Genomic DNA, 17,375 nt, shown 5'->3' on the forward strand with positions numbered 1-17,375 from the left:
ACTCCAAGAAAAAGGGACATGGCTCAATTATCTCACATGGGCTTTATGAATCACAACTCATCTTAACATGCTTATATTCTGTACCAAGGTCATGCAATCCATATCCACTACAAAGCACATATTTTTCATATATCTCAATTAACCAAAGAATACCATGTTAAAATCATCTCAATATTGTGATCCTCTTTTAGTCATGATTTCAGAGATATAGAATCATCCCAGACAGTTGAAAGGCATCCTATGACTCAAAACAAAACAAAAACAAGAACAACACATAAAGTGACGCAACATACAAGAAAAAAAAAAAAAAAAAAAAAAAAAACGTTTTGGACTTAGGGATATTTCTCTTCTCCTTTCGGTAACTCCTTTGGAACATGACCAGGTGAAGAGAGGAACGATTTTGGCGGAGCTCAGCTCACTTGATTGACAGGGGATGAGACCCTTTGTCAGCACTTCTCATATCCAAACTAGACCTTTAGACATCACATCCCATTGGATGCGCCTACGATGAAGAAGATATTTACCCAAAATTCATTTTGACTCTAACAACAAACAAACAAAACAAACAAAACAAACAAACTAAAGAACAAAGATAAACAAAAACCAAAACATGAATATAAAACCTAAAACAAAGTTAACGATTTTTTTTTTTTTTTTTTTTTTTTAATTTAATTTTTTTAATTTTCTGATTTTTCTGATTTTTTATTTTGTTTTCTTTTTATGACAAAAACTAACTACAAGCATTAATCCTTCCCCCCACACTTAAATCATACATTGTCCTCAATGTTAAACAAGTTAGAGCATGCAATGAACAATTATCATGTGAATGGAATGATTAACTCAAGAAAACCTAAAAACAAAAACTAAAAATGCAAATAACAAAGATACAATCAGAAAATAGTAATAGAGGAGATAGAGTTTAAGAGAGCAAATCTGCGTTGATGGCTCCTCCACAGCTACGGTTCAAATGGGTTGCCTCCCATGCAGCGCTTAATGTTTAAAGTCTTTCAGCCTAGACTTGTACCTCCATTTACTCCTTTGGAGGAGCGGTATGCGGGCGAGTGGCAGCCTTCTTGCTGGTTTCAGCCTTCGGAGGAGGGTTCTGATGGAGTGACATAAATAAAAAAAAACGGGGGAGGCAAGGTTCGAAACCTTAACTTGCTGCACGAAACCTTTGTCCCCAACCACTGGAGCACAAGCTGTGCTTAATATAATGTGTACAAATTTTATACTTATTATGTCATAAACGAACATAATAAAAATAAACGAGAGGCGAGGTTCGAACCTCAGACCTCTTGTACACGAACTTTACACTCAACCACTCGAGCACGGCTGCTCACGTTATTATCCATACCAATCCTTTTATTTAAACCAACTGTTTCAACTGTTTCAACAATTCGGCACAAAACATCCAAGACTGTTGCAGAAACCCAGCCCAACTCATCCAAAACTGTTTCAGAAACTCGGCCCATCATGTCCAAAACTGTTTCTGAAACTCGGCCCATCAGGCCTCCACCCACAGCTACAGTGATGCCTTGATCCGAGACAGGCCCAAGTACGGCCCACTTGTGTCACGGCTTATCCCTTCCGTGATTTATGGCAGTCAAATCTGCTTTCGGCTACAGCTGTCTGCCACAGCGCCTCGAGATTCCCTCGGTCCCCTTACACGCTCTCCACGCGCCAACAACTTTTCCGGGTTTCAGGGCGACTTTAATCCAACGCGTAGAATGAATCACAGGAATCGTCCATCCAACGGTGGAGATCTGCTCACCTCGCTCTATAAATAGGTGCATTCTGAGGGCGCAACTGTTCACTCCAAAGGAACGAAAATCTCTCCTGAGTTCCAGCCCCTCTCTCCCAACTCTTCAGCTTTTCCTCTTCTTTCAAAACTCAAAATATTTCTTCTTCGATTCAATCCTTCTCTTCTGATCTTCTCTCCCATCTAGTTGATTCAATCTCATCTTTCCTCTGAACTTTCAGATCTCCAACACACCATCATCATCCTTAATCCCTTTAACAACAACTCCTTCAAACACTTGACAACTTTACTCTTCGATCTTCACATCCCCTCAACCCATCACCATGGAACCACGAACTCTGCAACTGATGGAGCTACAAACCCAGCAACAAATCGAGGATGGAGGAAACAACCAAGCAGCCGGGAGTAGTGCCAACACAGATTTCTGGCGAAGCCGTGCCAGGTGGGTTCCTACTCCAGATCAAATAAGGATCCTCAAGGATCTTTACTACGACAAGGGAGTTAAGCGCCCAACTACAGAGCATATTCACGAGATCTGTCTCCAGCTGAACCAGTATGGACATGTTGAGGGCAAGAACATTTATTTTTGGTTCCAGAATGTCAGGGCTCGAGAGAAGCAGATGAAGAGGTGCAATCAGGCTGCTCAAGTGCCCATGGGAACTAGTTCTCCTGGTACTGGTGGATCCATTGATCTCAATTTTGGGCCAGCTGGTTCTACTGGTGCTGGTGGATCCATCGACATCAATTTTGGGCCAGCTGGTGGATCCATTGACATCAATTTTGGGTCCACTAGTTCTACTGATGATGGTAGATCCATTAATCTCAACTTTGGTTCCACTGATTCTACTGGTAATGAAGGATTTCTTGATTTAAATTTTGTTTCATATTCTTCCTCACACTTCAACACTAATACCAGTACAACTCTTTTGGCACAACAGGAGGACAAACATCCCTGCAACAACGAGGAGGAGATCACCAGGAGATTGAAACCCTTCCATTGTTCCCCATGCATGGTGAGGACATCTTGGGCATCATGAAGACTACTTCCGAGAGAGGTAGCGGTTATGGCGGTGGCTCTCACATTTCCCTTGAGCTCAGCCTCAACTCCTACAGAGATGCAGACATGGCTTAGTATAGAGTATTATTATTATTATTATTATTTTTTTTTTTTTTTTTTTTTTTTTTTTTTTTTTGTAAATAGCTGAAATTAATAAGACTGAATGAATGCATTTTTTTTTTTTTTTTTATTATTATTATTTTTTTTTAAATTTTTTTTTTTTTATTATTATTATTTTTTTTTTTTTGTAAAAAGCTGAATTTAATAAGACTGAATGAATGCATTTTATTTTATTTTTATTTTTATTTTTTTTTAATTTTTTTTTTATTATTATTAAAAAATATAGGACTCAAAAATATTTATAGGACACAAAATGAAAGACAAAAATATTTATAGGATTCAAAATGAAAGACAAAAATATAAATCCCTTCCCCCACACTTAAATATTGCATTATCCTCAATGTAATCAATTAAAAGCATGCAATGAAATAAGTAAGCATATAGGGATGGAATTTACGAAAATAACTACTAAAACAAAAAGAAAATGGAGGAGTAAAAGGGGAAGAGAAAGCAAATCTGATTATATTCTGAATTGGGTTGCCTCCCAAGCAGCGCTTGTATTTTACGTCTTGCAGCCAGACGGTACCTACATTAAATAAAGTTAGTAACTTAATATTAACAAAGAAATACAAAAAAAATAAACAAGTAACTATGAATTACAAACTACAAGTATAATTAACAAGTATTTTGTACATAAGACACAAGTTAAGTACACAAGTGAGTATAAAACGTAAAAAGTATTTTTACAAGTATAAAGTGTGAAACAACAAAATAATTTACACGTAAAGAGTATGCACAAGTATTTCTTTTGTTATAAACATTATTGATATCAAATCTAATTCCAAGCGGTAAATCAAGTGGACGTGCGGCCCAAGTATAGTCGTCTAGACACAAAGTCCCTCCTACATCCGTTGGGCAACCTTACTGAAATGGCCAGGTAGGGGAGGGTGAACACGAGAGGAAAAATCCATTTTGGCATGAGCTAAGCCCATTTATAAGCACTTCTGGATTCAAAAACCCGTCATGAACGTTGATCCCTTCCTAGACACCATCTCACATAAGATATTCTTACTAGGATGTAAAAGGTCCTAAGTGTGTTAGACAGTTCAATGAATGTTAATAAAGGCCGCCCTCAACCTTAAGGGACCTGAACTAGGTACCAATAAGGGGTTTAGGCCAATATTAATAAACACGACTTCACCTATTCCTTCTTTAATTTACAACCTACAATTAAATTCGTATTCAACAATAAAAAAAAAACAACCTAGTTAATTTAAACTAAGTATCAAACAGTTTATATACAACAATTATAAACAAAAACAAGTGATTTTTCAATCCCCGGCAACGGCGCCAAAAATTTATACGCTCAAAGCAAGCGCATAATTTAACCCTGAAAACATCGTTAGTAGTATAAGCAAATAGGGATCGTTCTATTCCGGGGATTGAGGGTACACCTGTCATTGTCAAACAATTAAACAATTAAAATTAAAACAAAGTATAATATTCACAAATGTATTCACAAAATATAAACATTTTACACGAAAAGGGGGGATTTTGTTTTTGGTTTTTTTCGAAAATGAAACTAAGTTAACAAAAACAATTAAAATGAAAAAACATAAAAATACGAATGGAATGAAGGAACAAAGATCAAAACCGAAACTTATGATTAAAATTGATTCAAACCCTAATATTGTTCATCTAAGTCATGAGAAAGGAGTTGATCATGTGAAACATTCGAAAGCAAATGAATTCCCATTTTTTACTTTTCAATGCTAATTAACCTAAGCGAAAGCACCTAGATTAATCCTATCAAACATGCAATCAAACCCTAGAAAGCTAGTCAATCATGTCATGTTTAACGCATTACACATAGAGAAAGGCTATCAACTCAAGTGTACAACTTAGTATGGAAAAGTCCACCTAATTGCAATTCTCTTTAATTAAATTCGATCTTTGTACAAAACCTTTACTACTTTGATTCAAGTTTACACAAAACGAAAAGTCGATTTCATGTTCTTAAACCTAGCACCATTCATATCGAAACCCTAAGTGTTTGCAACCACATAAGATTAAAATACAAAAGTTATCTATAACGCAAATTTAATTAAACAAACCCACATAAGCAACTCTCGAATCACAATATATGAATCTGAAAATTCTCAATTAATCATAAAAATTCCAGAAATAATACTTTGTTCAAACATATATGTCAACTAGTTCATAACCAATGAAATTCAAAGCAAAGGTTACAAAGGAGAATCGAATTACACCGTGGATGAAGATGAGATGGATGATTCACGTTGTGGATTCTTGAAACTCGAAAGCAAGCTTCAAGGATGGCTATGGATGGAAGTGCTCACGGCTTCTCTTCTTCTTCTTTGGCCTTGCTTGAACTCGTGGAGATGACTAAACTTGAAACTAGAGGATGGAAAGGAAAATGGAAAGGAAATGGAGAGACAAAGAAGATGGAATGGATGAAGGAATGTCTTTTCTTCTTTGTTGTAGCCTCTATTTATAGGCTACCAAGCAAAACTATTTGGATTTAAACAAATGATGATATGTTAGGTTTGAGCATTTAAACATTAATGGAATTTATTAGGTTTGAGCATTTAAACACTAATGGAATTTGTTAGGTTTGAATATTTAAACACTAATGGAATTTGTTAGGTTTGAGTCACTTTCTACTCATTTTTTTCCTTCAATTAATTCTCCACCAAGACTTCAGATTTTGCCCGTGACTTCTTCATATGAAATGATCCATCATGAGTGTAGATCATTCTGTAAAATTTTCAGAATTTATCTCCATGTGTTTGGGCCGGAATTTCTGCTGGACTCCTTACAGGTCCAGTTTTCCAGTTTTGCTTCTGCAGAAAATTGGGCTGACTGTTTGAAGGCCTTCCACTTCTTTTTGGCTCTTGCACTCTTCATAAGAAATGTTTCTTAGGATGTCTAGAATGGATCTGGAAGGTTTCAGCTCATTTGAAGTTCATTTGGTCAGGTGGTCGCTCCTTCTTCCTTGCTTGGCTTGGTTTCTCCTAGCCGGAGTAGGAAAATGTGTAAAGTTGACCTTTTTAGTGCATTTCCATTTTTCTCCATCATTTTATGGACCTAACACTTATTTCATCATCATCTACTCCAATGTACCTAAAAATAAAAATTGAATTAAAAATCGATTCGTTAAGGAATTAACTAAGCAAAATGTGAGGAATTAACTATTAAAATATCACATTAAAATGCTTCTATCAGCATATTGTGCTTTGGGCTCTTGGATTTGGGCTAATGTAGCTGACATTAACTTATCCTTGTAAACCTCCTAGCCCTCCTTCTAAGAGCAACTCTAACAGCTTCTCTATAATTTTTGTAATATAGGGAAGCAAAAGTCAAAGCTTTCCATAATTTTTCTTCTCCAACCCCAACAGATTTCCTATTTTACAGCAATCTCTAGAATCTCCATAATTGTTCCTTAAAATTTTAGATATTGCTGTAAATTTAGGGAATTTTGTTTTCTCTTTCCTCACTATCCCTAAAATGGGGATAGTTTATAGGGAATCTGTTGGATTAAAAAAGACTCATTTTTCCCTAAAAATAGAGAAAAATCAAACTACGGGGAAGCTGTTGGAGTTGCTCTAAAGGCAAGGAGAAAGTTTAGTTTTTCTCTATTTACTATGTCCTGATATTATCATAGTTATAGGTGAGCGATAATGTGTTAATGAGTAGTCTATCCTTATGTACCATTATGGTATCACCACAACTTAAACTGTCTATAGAAGGCAGCGGAAGAGAATGTAATGACTATTCTACCTTTAAGTATCAATAAAAAAATTTATGTTTATTCAAAGAAAAAAAAAATCTTTGGTTGGGGGTTAAAACGGAAAAAGAAAATAAAAAACAGTCCGTCTCCAATATAACCGGTTCAAAATAACAGAACCGGGTCATGCATATATAACATCGAAAGACGAAAATAACCCTCGGTTCAGAGAGAGACAATAAATCTCGCTCTGCTCGCTCGCTCGCTCGCCCCCATTGAATTTGAACCCACCCAATTCCCTATTCGCATCTCTCTCCTTCACTCCCAAAAACTCCCTCCCTCATTTTAATCACCTTTTTAACCCAAAAACCCACGAATTTTACCCGCCAAATACCTCAAAAATCCCTTCTTTTCAAACCCAACGGCTACGCCTCTGCCCCCTAGGGCTTCTCCGGACCCCCTCCCTCCCTTCCCGGCCGCTCCCCGCGCCCCTCGACACGACGTCGTCACGGGCCCTCCCCTCCCTCGCGCTTTGAATCATGGATCTGACGGCGGACGAGGCGCCTAGGGTTGAGAAGAGGCCGATTCAGAACGGCGCCGGCGGAGAATTGGGGCCCCAGCTGAGCAAGAAGCCCAGATTGGGGCCCGATTGCGAGAGGGACTTGAAGAGAGTGGCGGAGATTGTGCTGGCTTTGTCGACCATGGCGAAAATTCGAGGCGGAGGGAAGCCGACGGAGCCGGAGATTGGGCTTATGGAGGAGGCGAGGGCAAAGCTGGTGGAGCTGTGCGAGGGTTTGCCGCCCAAGGAGATTGTGGCGAAGGATGCGATTTCGGCTGTGATTGAGGATTTGGGGCTTAATGCCAAGCTCAATGAACAGAGATTAGGGTTTCGGGGTCCCAAGTTGACGATTGCGGAGAAGTTTGCACTCACTAAGAGGAAGGTAAGGAGCCGATTTTGTGATTGGGTGTGGTTGTTTTTATGTTTTGAGATTGTTGGTTAGGGTTTCATTTCGATTATTTTGATGTTGGTAATGGCCTCTGTATAGTTTATATTTGGTGTTTCAATTTGATAAGCTATACCGATTCTTAATATGATTGGAATTTACGAAAATTTATTCGGCTTAGTTGATGGTTGGGCTTGGTTTTACTGTAACTGTAGGTATAGATGAGAAGCTATACCCTTTGCAGTTAACTGCATATTTATTGTGTTGGGTTTGTTGAAAGGTTTCATCTTTGTTTAAGTGGCTATGTGTAATCAGTTAGGAACTGACGATAATGAGTAAACTAGCAGCTGGTTTGGAAGCTTAAGAGTCTGTTTTTGTGTGACTATGTTATGGTGGCACAAAGGTGCTTCTGAGTGGTTAAATCCCTAATTTAGGATATGTTGGACTTTTTGTAGATGGATGAATCCAAGAAATACGCTGCGCAAACTGCTGCATATCCATCTCAACCATTAAAAACAAGCTTCAATGTAGCAGCTGAAAACCATGGGTTGCCGCATACTGTTCGTATTTCAACAGATAACCCAAACCATGCACCTATTTCAACTGGTGGTTTCTCAGCATCTCCTCTTGTTCATGTTTCCACAGTAACTCCTACATCTGCACAGTATCAGTTGCCCACCAGCGAAATTAGAACAACTATGGTTTCTGGCAGTGTGCCTGGTAGTCATCTGGGAAGAGATTCATCTTCCCCAGCATTTCCTAGAGGTGAAAGAGTGCAATTAAGAACTGATGGAGGATCCAATGGATCTTCTTATGCATATCAAGTACAAGGTAACTAATGTTGTTCAGTTTTAGTTTGTAGAAAGGTGCCATTCTTTGAAAATATTTATCTTATTATTAGAATTGCTATCTTCTCTCTGCATATGGAAGTATTTACATATTATATATACCCATGTGCAGCAAATTCTTCGGCAAATCATCCACCGGTTAGTGCTCCAACTTGGTCTACACAAACTCAAGGTGGACCAGAAAACAAGGTGCCAAATCATACTTCTGTCAAGGTTGAAGGAACCGCTGGTATGAGTAAGCCATCAGTGACTCCTCTAGCAGCACGAGATCAGAATTCTAGGTCATTTGCCTCTCAACCATCTTCTGGACATTTGCCTGGTGGACACCAGTCTTCACAAAAGATTCGCTTTGTTCAAGCTTCTTCAGTTCCTAATAATCACACTGAAATTGCGAGAATTATTCAGAAATTATTGCAACCACAGCTGCCTGATCATCCCACATGGATCCCTCCATCAAGGGATTACATGAGTAAGGCTTTGACTTGCCAAACTTGCCAGATTAGCATCAATGAGGTAGATAATGTTCTTATTTGTGATGCATGTGAGAAAGGATATCACATTACATGTGCACAATCACCTAACCAGAGAGGAATTCCTCGAGGTGAATGGCACTGCACAAGATGCTTGTCACTAAGCAATGGAAAGCCTTTGCCTCCTAAGTATGGGCGTGTTATGAGAAGTAATATACAATTAAAAGCCGGCACAGTCCCTTCCAGTACAGTTGCTTCCAGCACAGTCCCTTCCAGCACAGTCCCTTCCAGTACGGTCGCTTCCAGCACAGTCTCTTCCAGCACTGTCCCTTCCAGCATGGCTGTAGTTCAGATGTCCTCGGGGAATAAAGTGGGAGCTTTAGATCCAAAGGTCTATGAGCAGAAGATAAATGCACATGTAAGCTCTGTTTTCCAGAATCCTGCTCATTTGGTTGGTGTGGGCACAAACAATATTAAGTCGGCAACAGATTCAAAAGTTTCATTTGCAAGAGAAATGCAAGGGAATAATTTACCATCCAGCAGTGTAAATACGGATGAGAAACCTCTTTCTGGAAGTTTCCTGTTAAGTGAAACATCATCTCAACAAATAGGTAATTCTGAATTATCTACATCGGACAAAAGACCTATGGAATCAAGAGCAGAACCTTCTTCTGATTTGTCAAACAAAGATGCTGATCCCAAGATTTCAACTGCAAGTGAAACTGAAGGGACTAATTTTCCATCAAGCAGTAAAACTACGGATGAGAAAATTCTTTCTGGAAGTTTCCAGTCTGGTGAAAGGACATCTCAACAGAGAGATATTTCTGAATCATCCAAATCTGACAAGAGACCTTCTGAATCAAGAGCAGAATCACCTACTGATTTACCCAACAAAGATTCTGATCCAAATATTTTAAGTGCAACAGAGACACAAGGGAATAATTTCCCATCAAGCAGTCAAAGTACAGATGAGAAACCTCTTTCTGGAAGTTTCATGTCTAGTGAAAGATCCTCTCGAGAAATAGATAATTCTGAATCATCTAGACTATTTGAATCAAGCACAGAGCCTCCTGCTGATATATCCAACAAAAATGCTGATTCAAAAATTTCAAATGCAAGAGAAATGGAAGGTAATAATTTCTCAACAAGCAGCAAGGGTATAAATGAGAAACCTCTTCCTGGAAGTTTCCTGTCTAGCAAAAGTTCATCTCAACAAACTGATAATTCTGAATTATCTATATTAGATAAGATATGTTATGAATCAAAAACAGAGCCTCCTGCTGATTTACCCAATGAAGATATTGATAAGTCTGTTCATTCTCAGCCAGTTTCTAACTCAGAAGTTGTTGATCGAGCAGGAGCTCCAAACTGTGGAGAAAATTCTAGCTGTTCTATCAGAGATGACCAAGGTGTTGCGCAAGAAAATACTAGTGAAAGTCGTGTAGTCAGTGGTGGGACACTAGAGCATACTGGATTTACTTCTGATGGCTTGCGACCTGTTGAATGGATCGGTGATTCAATTCAAGTTGTCAGTGAAAAAAACTTCTATCGTTCTTGTCGCATTGATGGAGTAACATATGAGCTACAAGAACATGCTCTCTTCCAGTCTAGTCATGGAAAATTGATACCCTCTAAGCTTCAGGCAAGTAATTTATGAACCATCCCTTGATATCTGTATCCTAGTATTTTGAAAATTATATCAGTGTTATTGCTAAAGTTAGTATTGTGTTATATATCACTTGTTATTTCTGTCACCAAGTTATCACTGATTGTTTATTGTAATAGCATTGTAATAAACTTTTTCATCTCCTTGCAGTCAATGTGGGAGGATAGGAAAACTGGGTCAAAGTGGGTTATAGTTAACAGTTGCTACTTTCCTAGTGACTTACCAGAGCATGTTAGTCGTCCATCTACACCTGAAAGTAATGAGGTACACTGTCTTCTTATATACATATAATTGTTTTTGTATTTATGTTTTGCAAAAGTTTCGTATCATATTAAAGTTAAGTGCTTGCCTTGTTGGGATAATATCTGTTACTACACGAGTGGGGCCTACTGAGTTTTCATGTGGTTAAAGATACACATATACACCTAGTGTTTATCTTTCTATTGGTGTAATTCCAGTCAACAGCCTACTGATTTCTCGCATAATTTTTTTTCATTATATTTTCAATTTGTTTTTATAATTATTTTTATTTATGGAAGTTCATATTAAATTCATTGTTTCTCCATAATAGGTGTACGAATCTAATCATGAAACAACTGTAATGGCGGGCTTAATTCAAGGTCCATGTGAAGTTCTTCCTCCTGCTAAGTTCAGTGAAGAAATTGAAAGACGGAGCCAAGTAGGACATGATACAAATGATGAACTACGACCAGTTTTCCTGTGCAAGTATGAGTCCTTCAATTCTTACATGTTATCCAAATAAATGATTGTTTTGTATACATTTTCTAAAGGATGTGGATAGAACTATTACATCTTTGGAGATTATGGCTCAACTGAGTTTTCGGTGCGCACCCCCCCCCCCCCCCCCCCCACACACACACAGAGACACAGGGATCCCTCAAGTTTTTCAGGTTGAGGGATTGCATGTGAGGCCCGCCTTGCATAGTGGTTCAATAATCTGAATGGTTCACTTTTAAGTCTTCACTCAAAATCATCCCGCAAAAGATCAGCTGCTCTGTATACACGCGCTTGCGCAAACCACTCAATCAAAATTATGTAAAATGGTCATATTATATCTGTATTTTTGTTTTAATTTCTTCTTGTCTTAGGGGGGAATATGTGAACCTCGTTTTTTAATGAAGACATGTTTACACGTTCTTATGTTTTTGCAGATGGAATTATGATGAGTTCAAAGGGTTATTGCAGACTGTTTCCCAATAATCCTGTTATAAGTGTATTTTTGGTGGTTTCCTATTCTTTTTGGTTATGGCAACTCGATCATGCTCTTTTTGATCAGGTATCTGAACGGTGATTCTGTTGTATATATTCTAGCTCTGTTTATTGCTTATTTGTTGGGTTGAATATACTCATTTGGGGTAACACCTAGTAGTCCATTTATTAAGCTATGTAGAACAATTCATTTAGTTGATAAATGATAATTATTAGTGGATATATATATCTGATGCCAACATTATGTTGCATTTACATTGGAGTTGATAAATGATAATTCTTGATGTTTGAACTTGTGATGGTTGGGATCTACATGCGACCTTCATGATCTCTACAATTGGGCAAACTACTATGTCTTTGTAATCTTTTCCTGTCCCAAGTGATTCTTGATTGTATAACCCATTCCTCCACTAGAATTCGTGGTAGTGGCTTACTGAGTTTGTGTCAATACAGGTAGCCTGTTGCAAATGGGGCATACGTGGCTAATCTGCACAGGGAGTTCCATATTCATCTCCTGTATGTAAACTAGGGTATATTTGTTTTGTATTCAAACTAGCAATTGCAAGTGTGTGCACAATAGCAATTCATCGCAGTCTTTCATTCCCCATTTTTTATCGTCATTCCTTCTATTACAGTATGAAATTTAGTGGAATCAATTGAATTATAAAATGACTCTTCTTCATCCTTATCTTCTTTGTTTGACTGGGTACATTTCATTTTCTGGACTTGATCACTTTTTTCTTAAAATCCAGTCAGAGATTGTAGGGTGGGTTGTCTAGTTGTCTGATTACTCTTAGAGGAAAGTCTTGAGCTGATACAATATTTTTCAAAGTTGCTTTTATGAGACTCACCTTTTGTTCCACGTCTGTTCTAGAAACGAAGTCTTTTGAAAAGTGTACCCGAAAATTCAGCATTCAAATTATCCTTTTTTTAGCTTAAATTACAGTAGAACTAATTGTGTAACCTTTCTTTTTATGAATGCTTTATAATCGATTTATCGATTTATTAATACTAAGGGCATGTGGCAACATTTGTTATTGCCCAAGGTTATTTTTGGGGCATTTCAAACGTATGATTGTACATGGAACAACATTAGCTGTCAGGACACAACCCTAAATTGGAATTCCGAAATGTGTATCCTTCGTTTTTAGCCATATTATTATTAGTAGTTTTTAATCCTTATCCCTGCCTTAACTATCCCTTATGCAATATTGGAGACTGGTGAGTTTGTAGGAGTAAGGGGTTTTTTTTTTTTCTTTTCCCTACTAGGGTTTCTCTGCCTCCATCTTCTCTCAGCATTCTTGATCTCTTTCATCATGGTTGATGAAGTTTCTGCTCGCCTGGCGGCGGCTTTGGCGATCTCAGAGAACGGTAGAACTTCCTTTGGCTTGGTTAGTGCTGCCACCATGTCCACTCACCTTTTTGTGGTTGGGAGATTGCTGTCTATGACGGCAAAACGTGGTTCCAATCCCAAAGCTTTTATGGGGACTATGGCTTCTCTCTGGGGTCTAGGAAATCGTCTTTCGATTCGAGAGCAGCGCGGTAGGTATGTGTTTCAATTCTCGTCGGCGGAGGATCGGCTGAAAGTCGTCGATGGGGACGTTGGTTTTTGGCAAATAGGCCTTGGTTGCGGCGAAGTTTGATGGTCCGAGTGATGTCGCAGCGGTTCTCATCGCCTCTGTTTTTGTCTGGGTGGATATCATTGGTCTCTTGCCGGCTTTGACAATGGAGGGTGCAGTGGCTCTAATTGGAGCCACGTTGGGTGAGGTTGTGCAGCTTGATAAACCTGGGATTAGGAAGGGTACGGCGTTGGGGGTCCGCTTCAAGCATCCATTAGCTTCTCCTATGAAGCAGTTTTTTTTTTTTCTGTCGTTGACATTTGACTTCACTACCGGAGCTTTTGCCACTGTTCGTTTTTGGTACGAACGTCTCGTCGGTTTTTGCAGAGTATGTGGTATGTTGGAGCACCCATGTTCTTGATGTGTAGGGCTGCTGAAGGTTATGGCGGTGAAAGTTGATCCAAACCCTAAACTTAGCTAGTCTAGGGTTTCTAATCCTAGGTTGCAACAAGCTCTCGGTCTCGCTAGTTTTCTGGCGCAGGTGGCAGTGCCAAACCTATTCACCCTCATGCCGAGGTCATTTACCTCCTCATTCCCTGGCATCCCGGCAGACGCCCTAGCAGCATAGATGGGCAAATTCCAATTTTCAGTGGTGATTCCTCCTCTTGCACTAATTGTGGAGGCTGCTCAAGCTACTTCTACTCCCACATAGCCTATTATAGGCAAGAAAATGGCTGCTTCTATGGCCCTTATGCAGTACTCTAAACACTCGTAGTTGGCTGCTGTTTCTGCCGTCTCCAAATCGGCTCAGCTAGGGTTTGAACCTGAACTAGCGCTAAAGAGTAGCAATGGGGTTATCTTGGTCTCCCTTACAAACAAGTCCAGAGTTGGACGCCCTCCTAGCCGGAAGAACAATACAAAACTCGAGGATTTGAAGCCCAAAAAGCTTAAGGTGGAGGTTGCTCCCGAGCCTAGGAAGAAGAGGGCTTTCAAGTCAGCTGTTGCGGTTCCTCCAGATGTAGTGGAGAACATGGATATGAGCAAAGGCAAGGAATTGGTTGTGAGCACTCTCGAGAGTACCCTAGAGTATGGTACTTTGTGGGAACATGAATAAATTGGGGAAGACCCTTGACTACGTTAGAAGGCTTCCCTGGTAGTGTTAGGTTACTCTAGTTACTTGGAGCTTTTACTCTACAGTTGCATTATGTTTGATTAATTAGGGTTCTTGCTTTAGGTTTTTCTTTCATGACACATTTTTGTCATAACCTGATTGTTCGGGCGAGTCATTTTGTAATGTCTCTTTCTTTACTATTAATGGATTGACGCCCCTTATTCGATAAAAAAAAATTAATAATAAAAAAAACTATTCCTTATGCTACTGAGATTTGAATTCATGACCTCCATAATGCTAGTTAATTCACCTAATTAAGATTTAAGAGGCCATAGCTCATCGAAAAAAAAAATTTGAGGGCTCCTAGGGCTTCTGACCATAGTATGATCGATTGGAGAATTTCTATAATAGTTTTGAACCAAGCATGTTGAGACATGAGATGAATCCATGATTGCTCACCTCAGAGTGAGTTCATAAAGCAATGGCCAACCCTAGGAATATATAAATATAGATTTATTACAATTGTTCAATCGTACGAGTTCATAAGTTTTTGATGTGACTATATTCTCCTACTTTATAATCACCGATCATCATGTTTGAGTTGAGAGAGTTTTTGACTTGACTTGCCCTAGATTCTCTTAAAAGTGTTACTGAGACTTGACGAATTCGTATGAAGACGGATAAATGCACACCAAGGGATCGGTTACCTGTCATGTAAACATGATAAGTGCACAACAACAACTGGTCTAAACATCGCAAAGCTCGTCTTGTCCGCATAAAGTATATTGATAAAGAATCAAAAAACTTAAAACTAGAATCAAGTCCCCCCATTAGCAGGCAAGCTGCAATGAGGCTCAAGTGACCCAATTAGTGCAGCCACCAAATCATAGATTCACCAATGGCCACCATCTCGTAAGGATAGGAACCTCCAACACATGGCAACTGCATGACCCCTCGCGAGAGAGAACTAGCCTGCCGATCGATTCCTAAAATGGAACAAAATATCGGGGTCACCACAGCACCATCCCAACCACAAAACTGGGGTCACATACAAATGAACCTATGATCATTAGATGAACACTCCTTCAAGAGGAAAAAAAAAAAATGGGTCCTTGACCAAAAGCCCCAAAATGAGCCAAAGTTATCCCACTTACCCCAGCAACAGATTTTTATTCCGACTAACCCAATTTAAAGAGAAATGACAACTTTGCCCTTCACCTAATTAAAAAACTACATGATGCCACTCTCTCCTCTCTCCTCTCTCCTCTCTGCTCTCTCTCCACGCTGCCAGCAACCCATCTCTCTCTCCTCTCTCTCTCTCTCCTCCCCGATCTCCACCTCCGGTTTCTCTCTCTGCGATGGCCGCGCCGGAGATGCAGTCCAAGCTTGAAGACGACGAAGAAGGCAAGGATGTGAGTGATGGTCGAGATCGACCTCACCGGCGACGAAGGTTTCCGATACCCTTGGGTCCTTGCCCTCCAGTCTCTCTCTCTCTCTCTGCCATGAAAGCTCTGTCGCTCTCTCCTCGTCGTAGTCGGACAGACGACGGCGTTGATCTTCGTGCTCGCCGACGGTGGCTTCTGCGATCAGAAGGTTTGGATTGGAGAGCCCGGTCGGCGATCTCCTTCGCCTCGATTCCACTGCAGCCACCGCGAATCAATCATCTCCGGCGAGATTCATGTCGGATTCCGGGGATTTCGAAGCGGGGATATCCTGGTTTGGTCCGCTCCGGCCCATTCTCTTCATTTCTGGCCATATATTCCCCTTGAAGTCCCGAGCAGTCTCCTTTTTACAAAAGCTTTTTATTTTTATTTTTTTATTTGGATGAAGCTTCTTGGTTGCAAATCAAAATAGTGGTGCTACTTTTGTTAGGTTTCCGGTCTGGTCTGCAACTGTGGAAGAAGAGAGAAGAAGAAGATTGGGTGAGCAGCAAATAGAAAGAAGAAGAAGTCGACTCCGACTGCAACAGGAATGGAGAAGAGGACATGGGTGCCCAGAGCTTTTCATTGGGTGACTCAATCAATTTCTCTGTTTTTTTTTTTTTGGGTAAAATGGTGCAGAATGCCCGGATAGAAAGAAAAAATAAAGAAAAAAAAGTTCTATTGGGGCAATAGACATCTGTTAAAGCGTCTATTGGGGGGTAATAGACATCTATTGGGGGGTAATAGACGTTTTGAATTGATGTAATCTCCTCTTTTTTTTTCTTTAATCAAAGTTTTATTTGTGTAGTTTTAGGAAGATTAATTACCATTTCGGTAATCTAAACGTCTATTGGGGGGCAATAGACGTCAACTGGGGGGCAATACATGGCTGATAGTCGTCTATTGGGGGGCAATACATAGCTGATAGTCGTCTATTGGGGGCCAATAGACGTCTATTAGGGGGCAATAGACTATTGGGGCAATAGACGTCTATTGGGGGCAAAAAAACTTTCCGGTGAGATTTTCAGCAAATTCCGGTGGGCGGCAGCCGGTGACCGGAATCCGGCGGCCGGTGACCGGATTCCGGCAAAAGTTGCCGGATTCCGGCGGCCGGTGACGGGCTCCGGCGAAGTCTCCTATGGTTTCTCTCTCTTCCATTTTCTCTATTTCTCTCTCTAAGTAACAAAGGGGTGAGGGGTAAAATGGTATTAAAAAAAAATTAAAAACAAAAAAAAAATCTTAATGGGGTATTAGGGAAAACTCCCTTAGAGTGTATTGGGTAAGAGAGAATTAAAAAAACTTAATGGGGTAAGTGGGAAAAAAATCCCTAGAAATGGGTAAATGGACAAAACCCCAAAAAAAAAAGACAATTTAATAAACTATGATAAAATAAAAGTTATTTCCATGATGCTCGTGATCCAATTCTTATTTATCCTTTTTTTTTTTTTAGCAAAGTATAAAAAGAAACCCTGAATTTCATGCAGACTTCGGATTCCCAATAC

The 17,375-nt window shown here is 39.4% G+C and overlaps 2 protein-coding genes across 4 annotated transcripts; both read left to right on the plus strand.

Moving 5' to 3' along the window:
* The first annotated feature begins 652 nt into the window (after positions 1-652).
* LOC133733134 (protein WUSCHEL-like) lies at positions 653-3,467 on the plus strand. The gene is made up of 2 exons (XM_062160740.1): positions 653-2,608; positions 2,698-3,467. The coding sequence occupies exons 1-2, from the start codon at positions 2,083-2,085 to the stop codon at positions 2,889-2,891; spliced, it is 720 nt and encodes a 239-aa protein (XP_062016724.1). The 5' UTR covers positions 653-2,082; the 3' UTR covers positions 2,892-3,467.
* Positions 3,468-6,879: 3,412 nt separating this feature from the next.
* Positions 6,880-12,466, plus strand: LOC133734018 (uncharacterized). Of its 3 annotated transcripts, XR_009858014.1 has the most exons (8): positions 6,881-7,565; positions 8,024-8,399; positions 8,529-10,016; positions 10,245-10,528; positions 10,703-10,816; positions 11,124-11,278; positions 11,725-11,849; positions 12,236-12,466. XR_009858014.1 is itself a non-coding variant. In XM_062161679.1 (6 exons), the coding sequence occupies exons 1-6, from the start codon at positions 7,164-7,166 to the stop codon at positions 11,771-11,773; spliced, it is 3,096 nt and encodes a 1,031-aa protein (XP_062017663.1). In that variant the 5' UTR covers positions 6,880-7,163; the 3' UTR covers positions 11,774-12,013. The 3 variants fall into 3 exon arrangements, 1 of the variants encoding a protein (XP_062017663.1); XR_009858013.1 differs by having other exon boundaries at positions 6,880-7,565; positions 8,529-10,528; XM_062161679.1 differs by lacking the exon at positions 12,236-12,466 and having other exon boundaries at positions 6,880-7,565; positions 8,529-10,528; positions 11,725-12,013.
* Positions 12,467-17,375: the final 4,909 nt, after the last annotated feature.

This window comes from Rosa rugosa, chromosome 2 (assembly GCF_958449725.1).
Source record: "Rosa rugosa chromosome 2, drRosRugo1.1, whole genome shotgun sequence".
Taxonomy (NCBI): Eukaryota; Viridiplantae; Streptophyta; class Magnoliopsida; order Rosales; family Rosaceae; genus Rosa; species Rosa rugosa.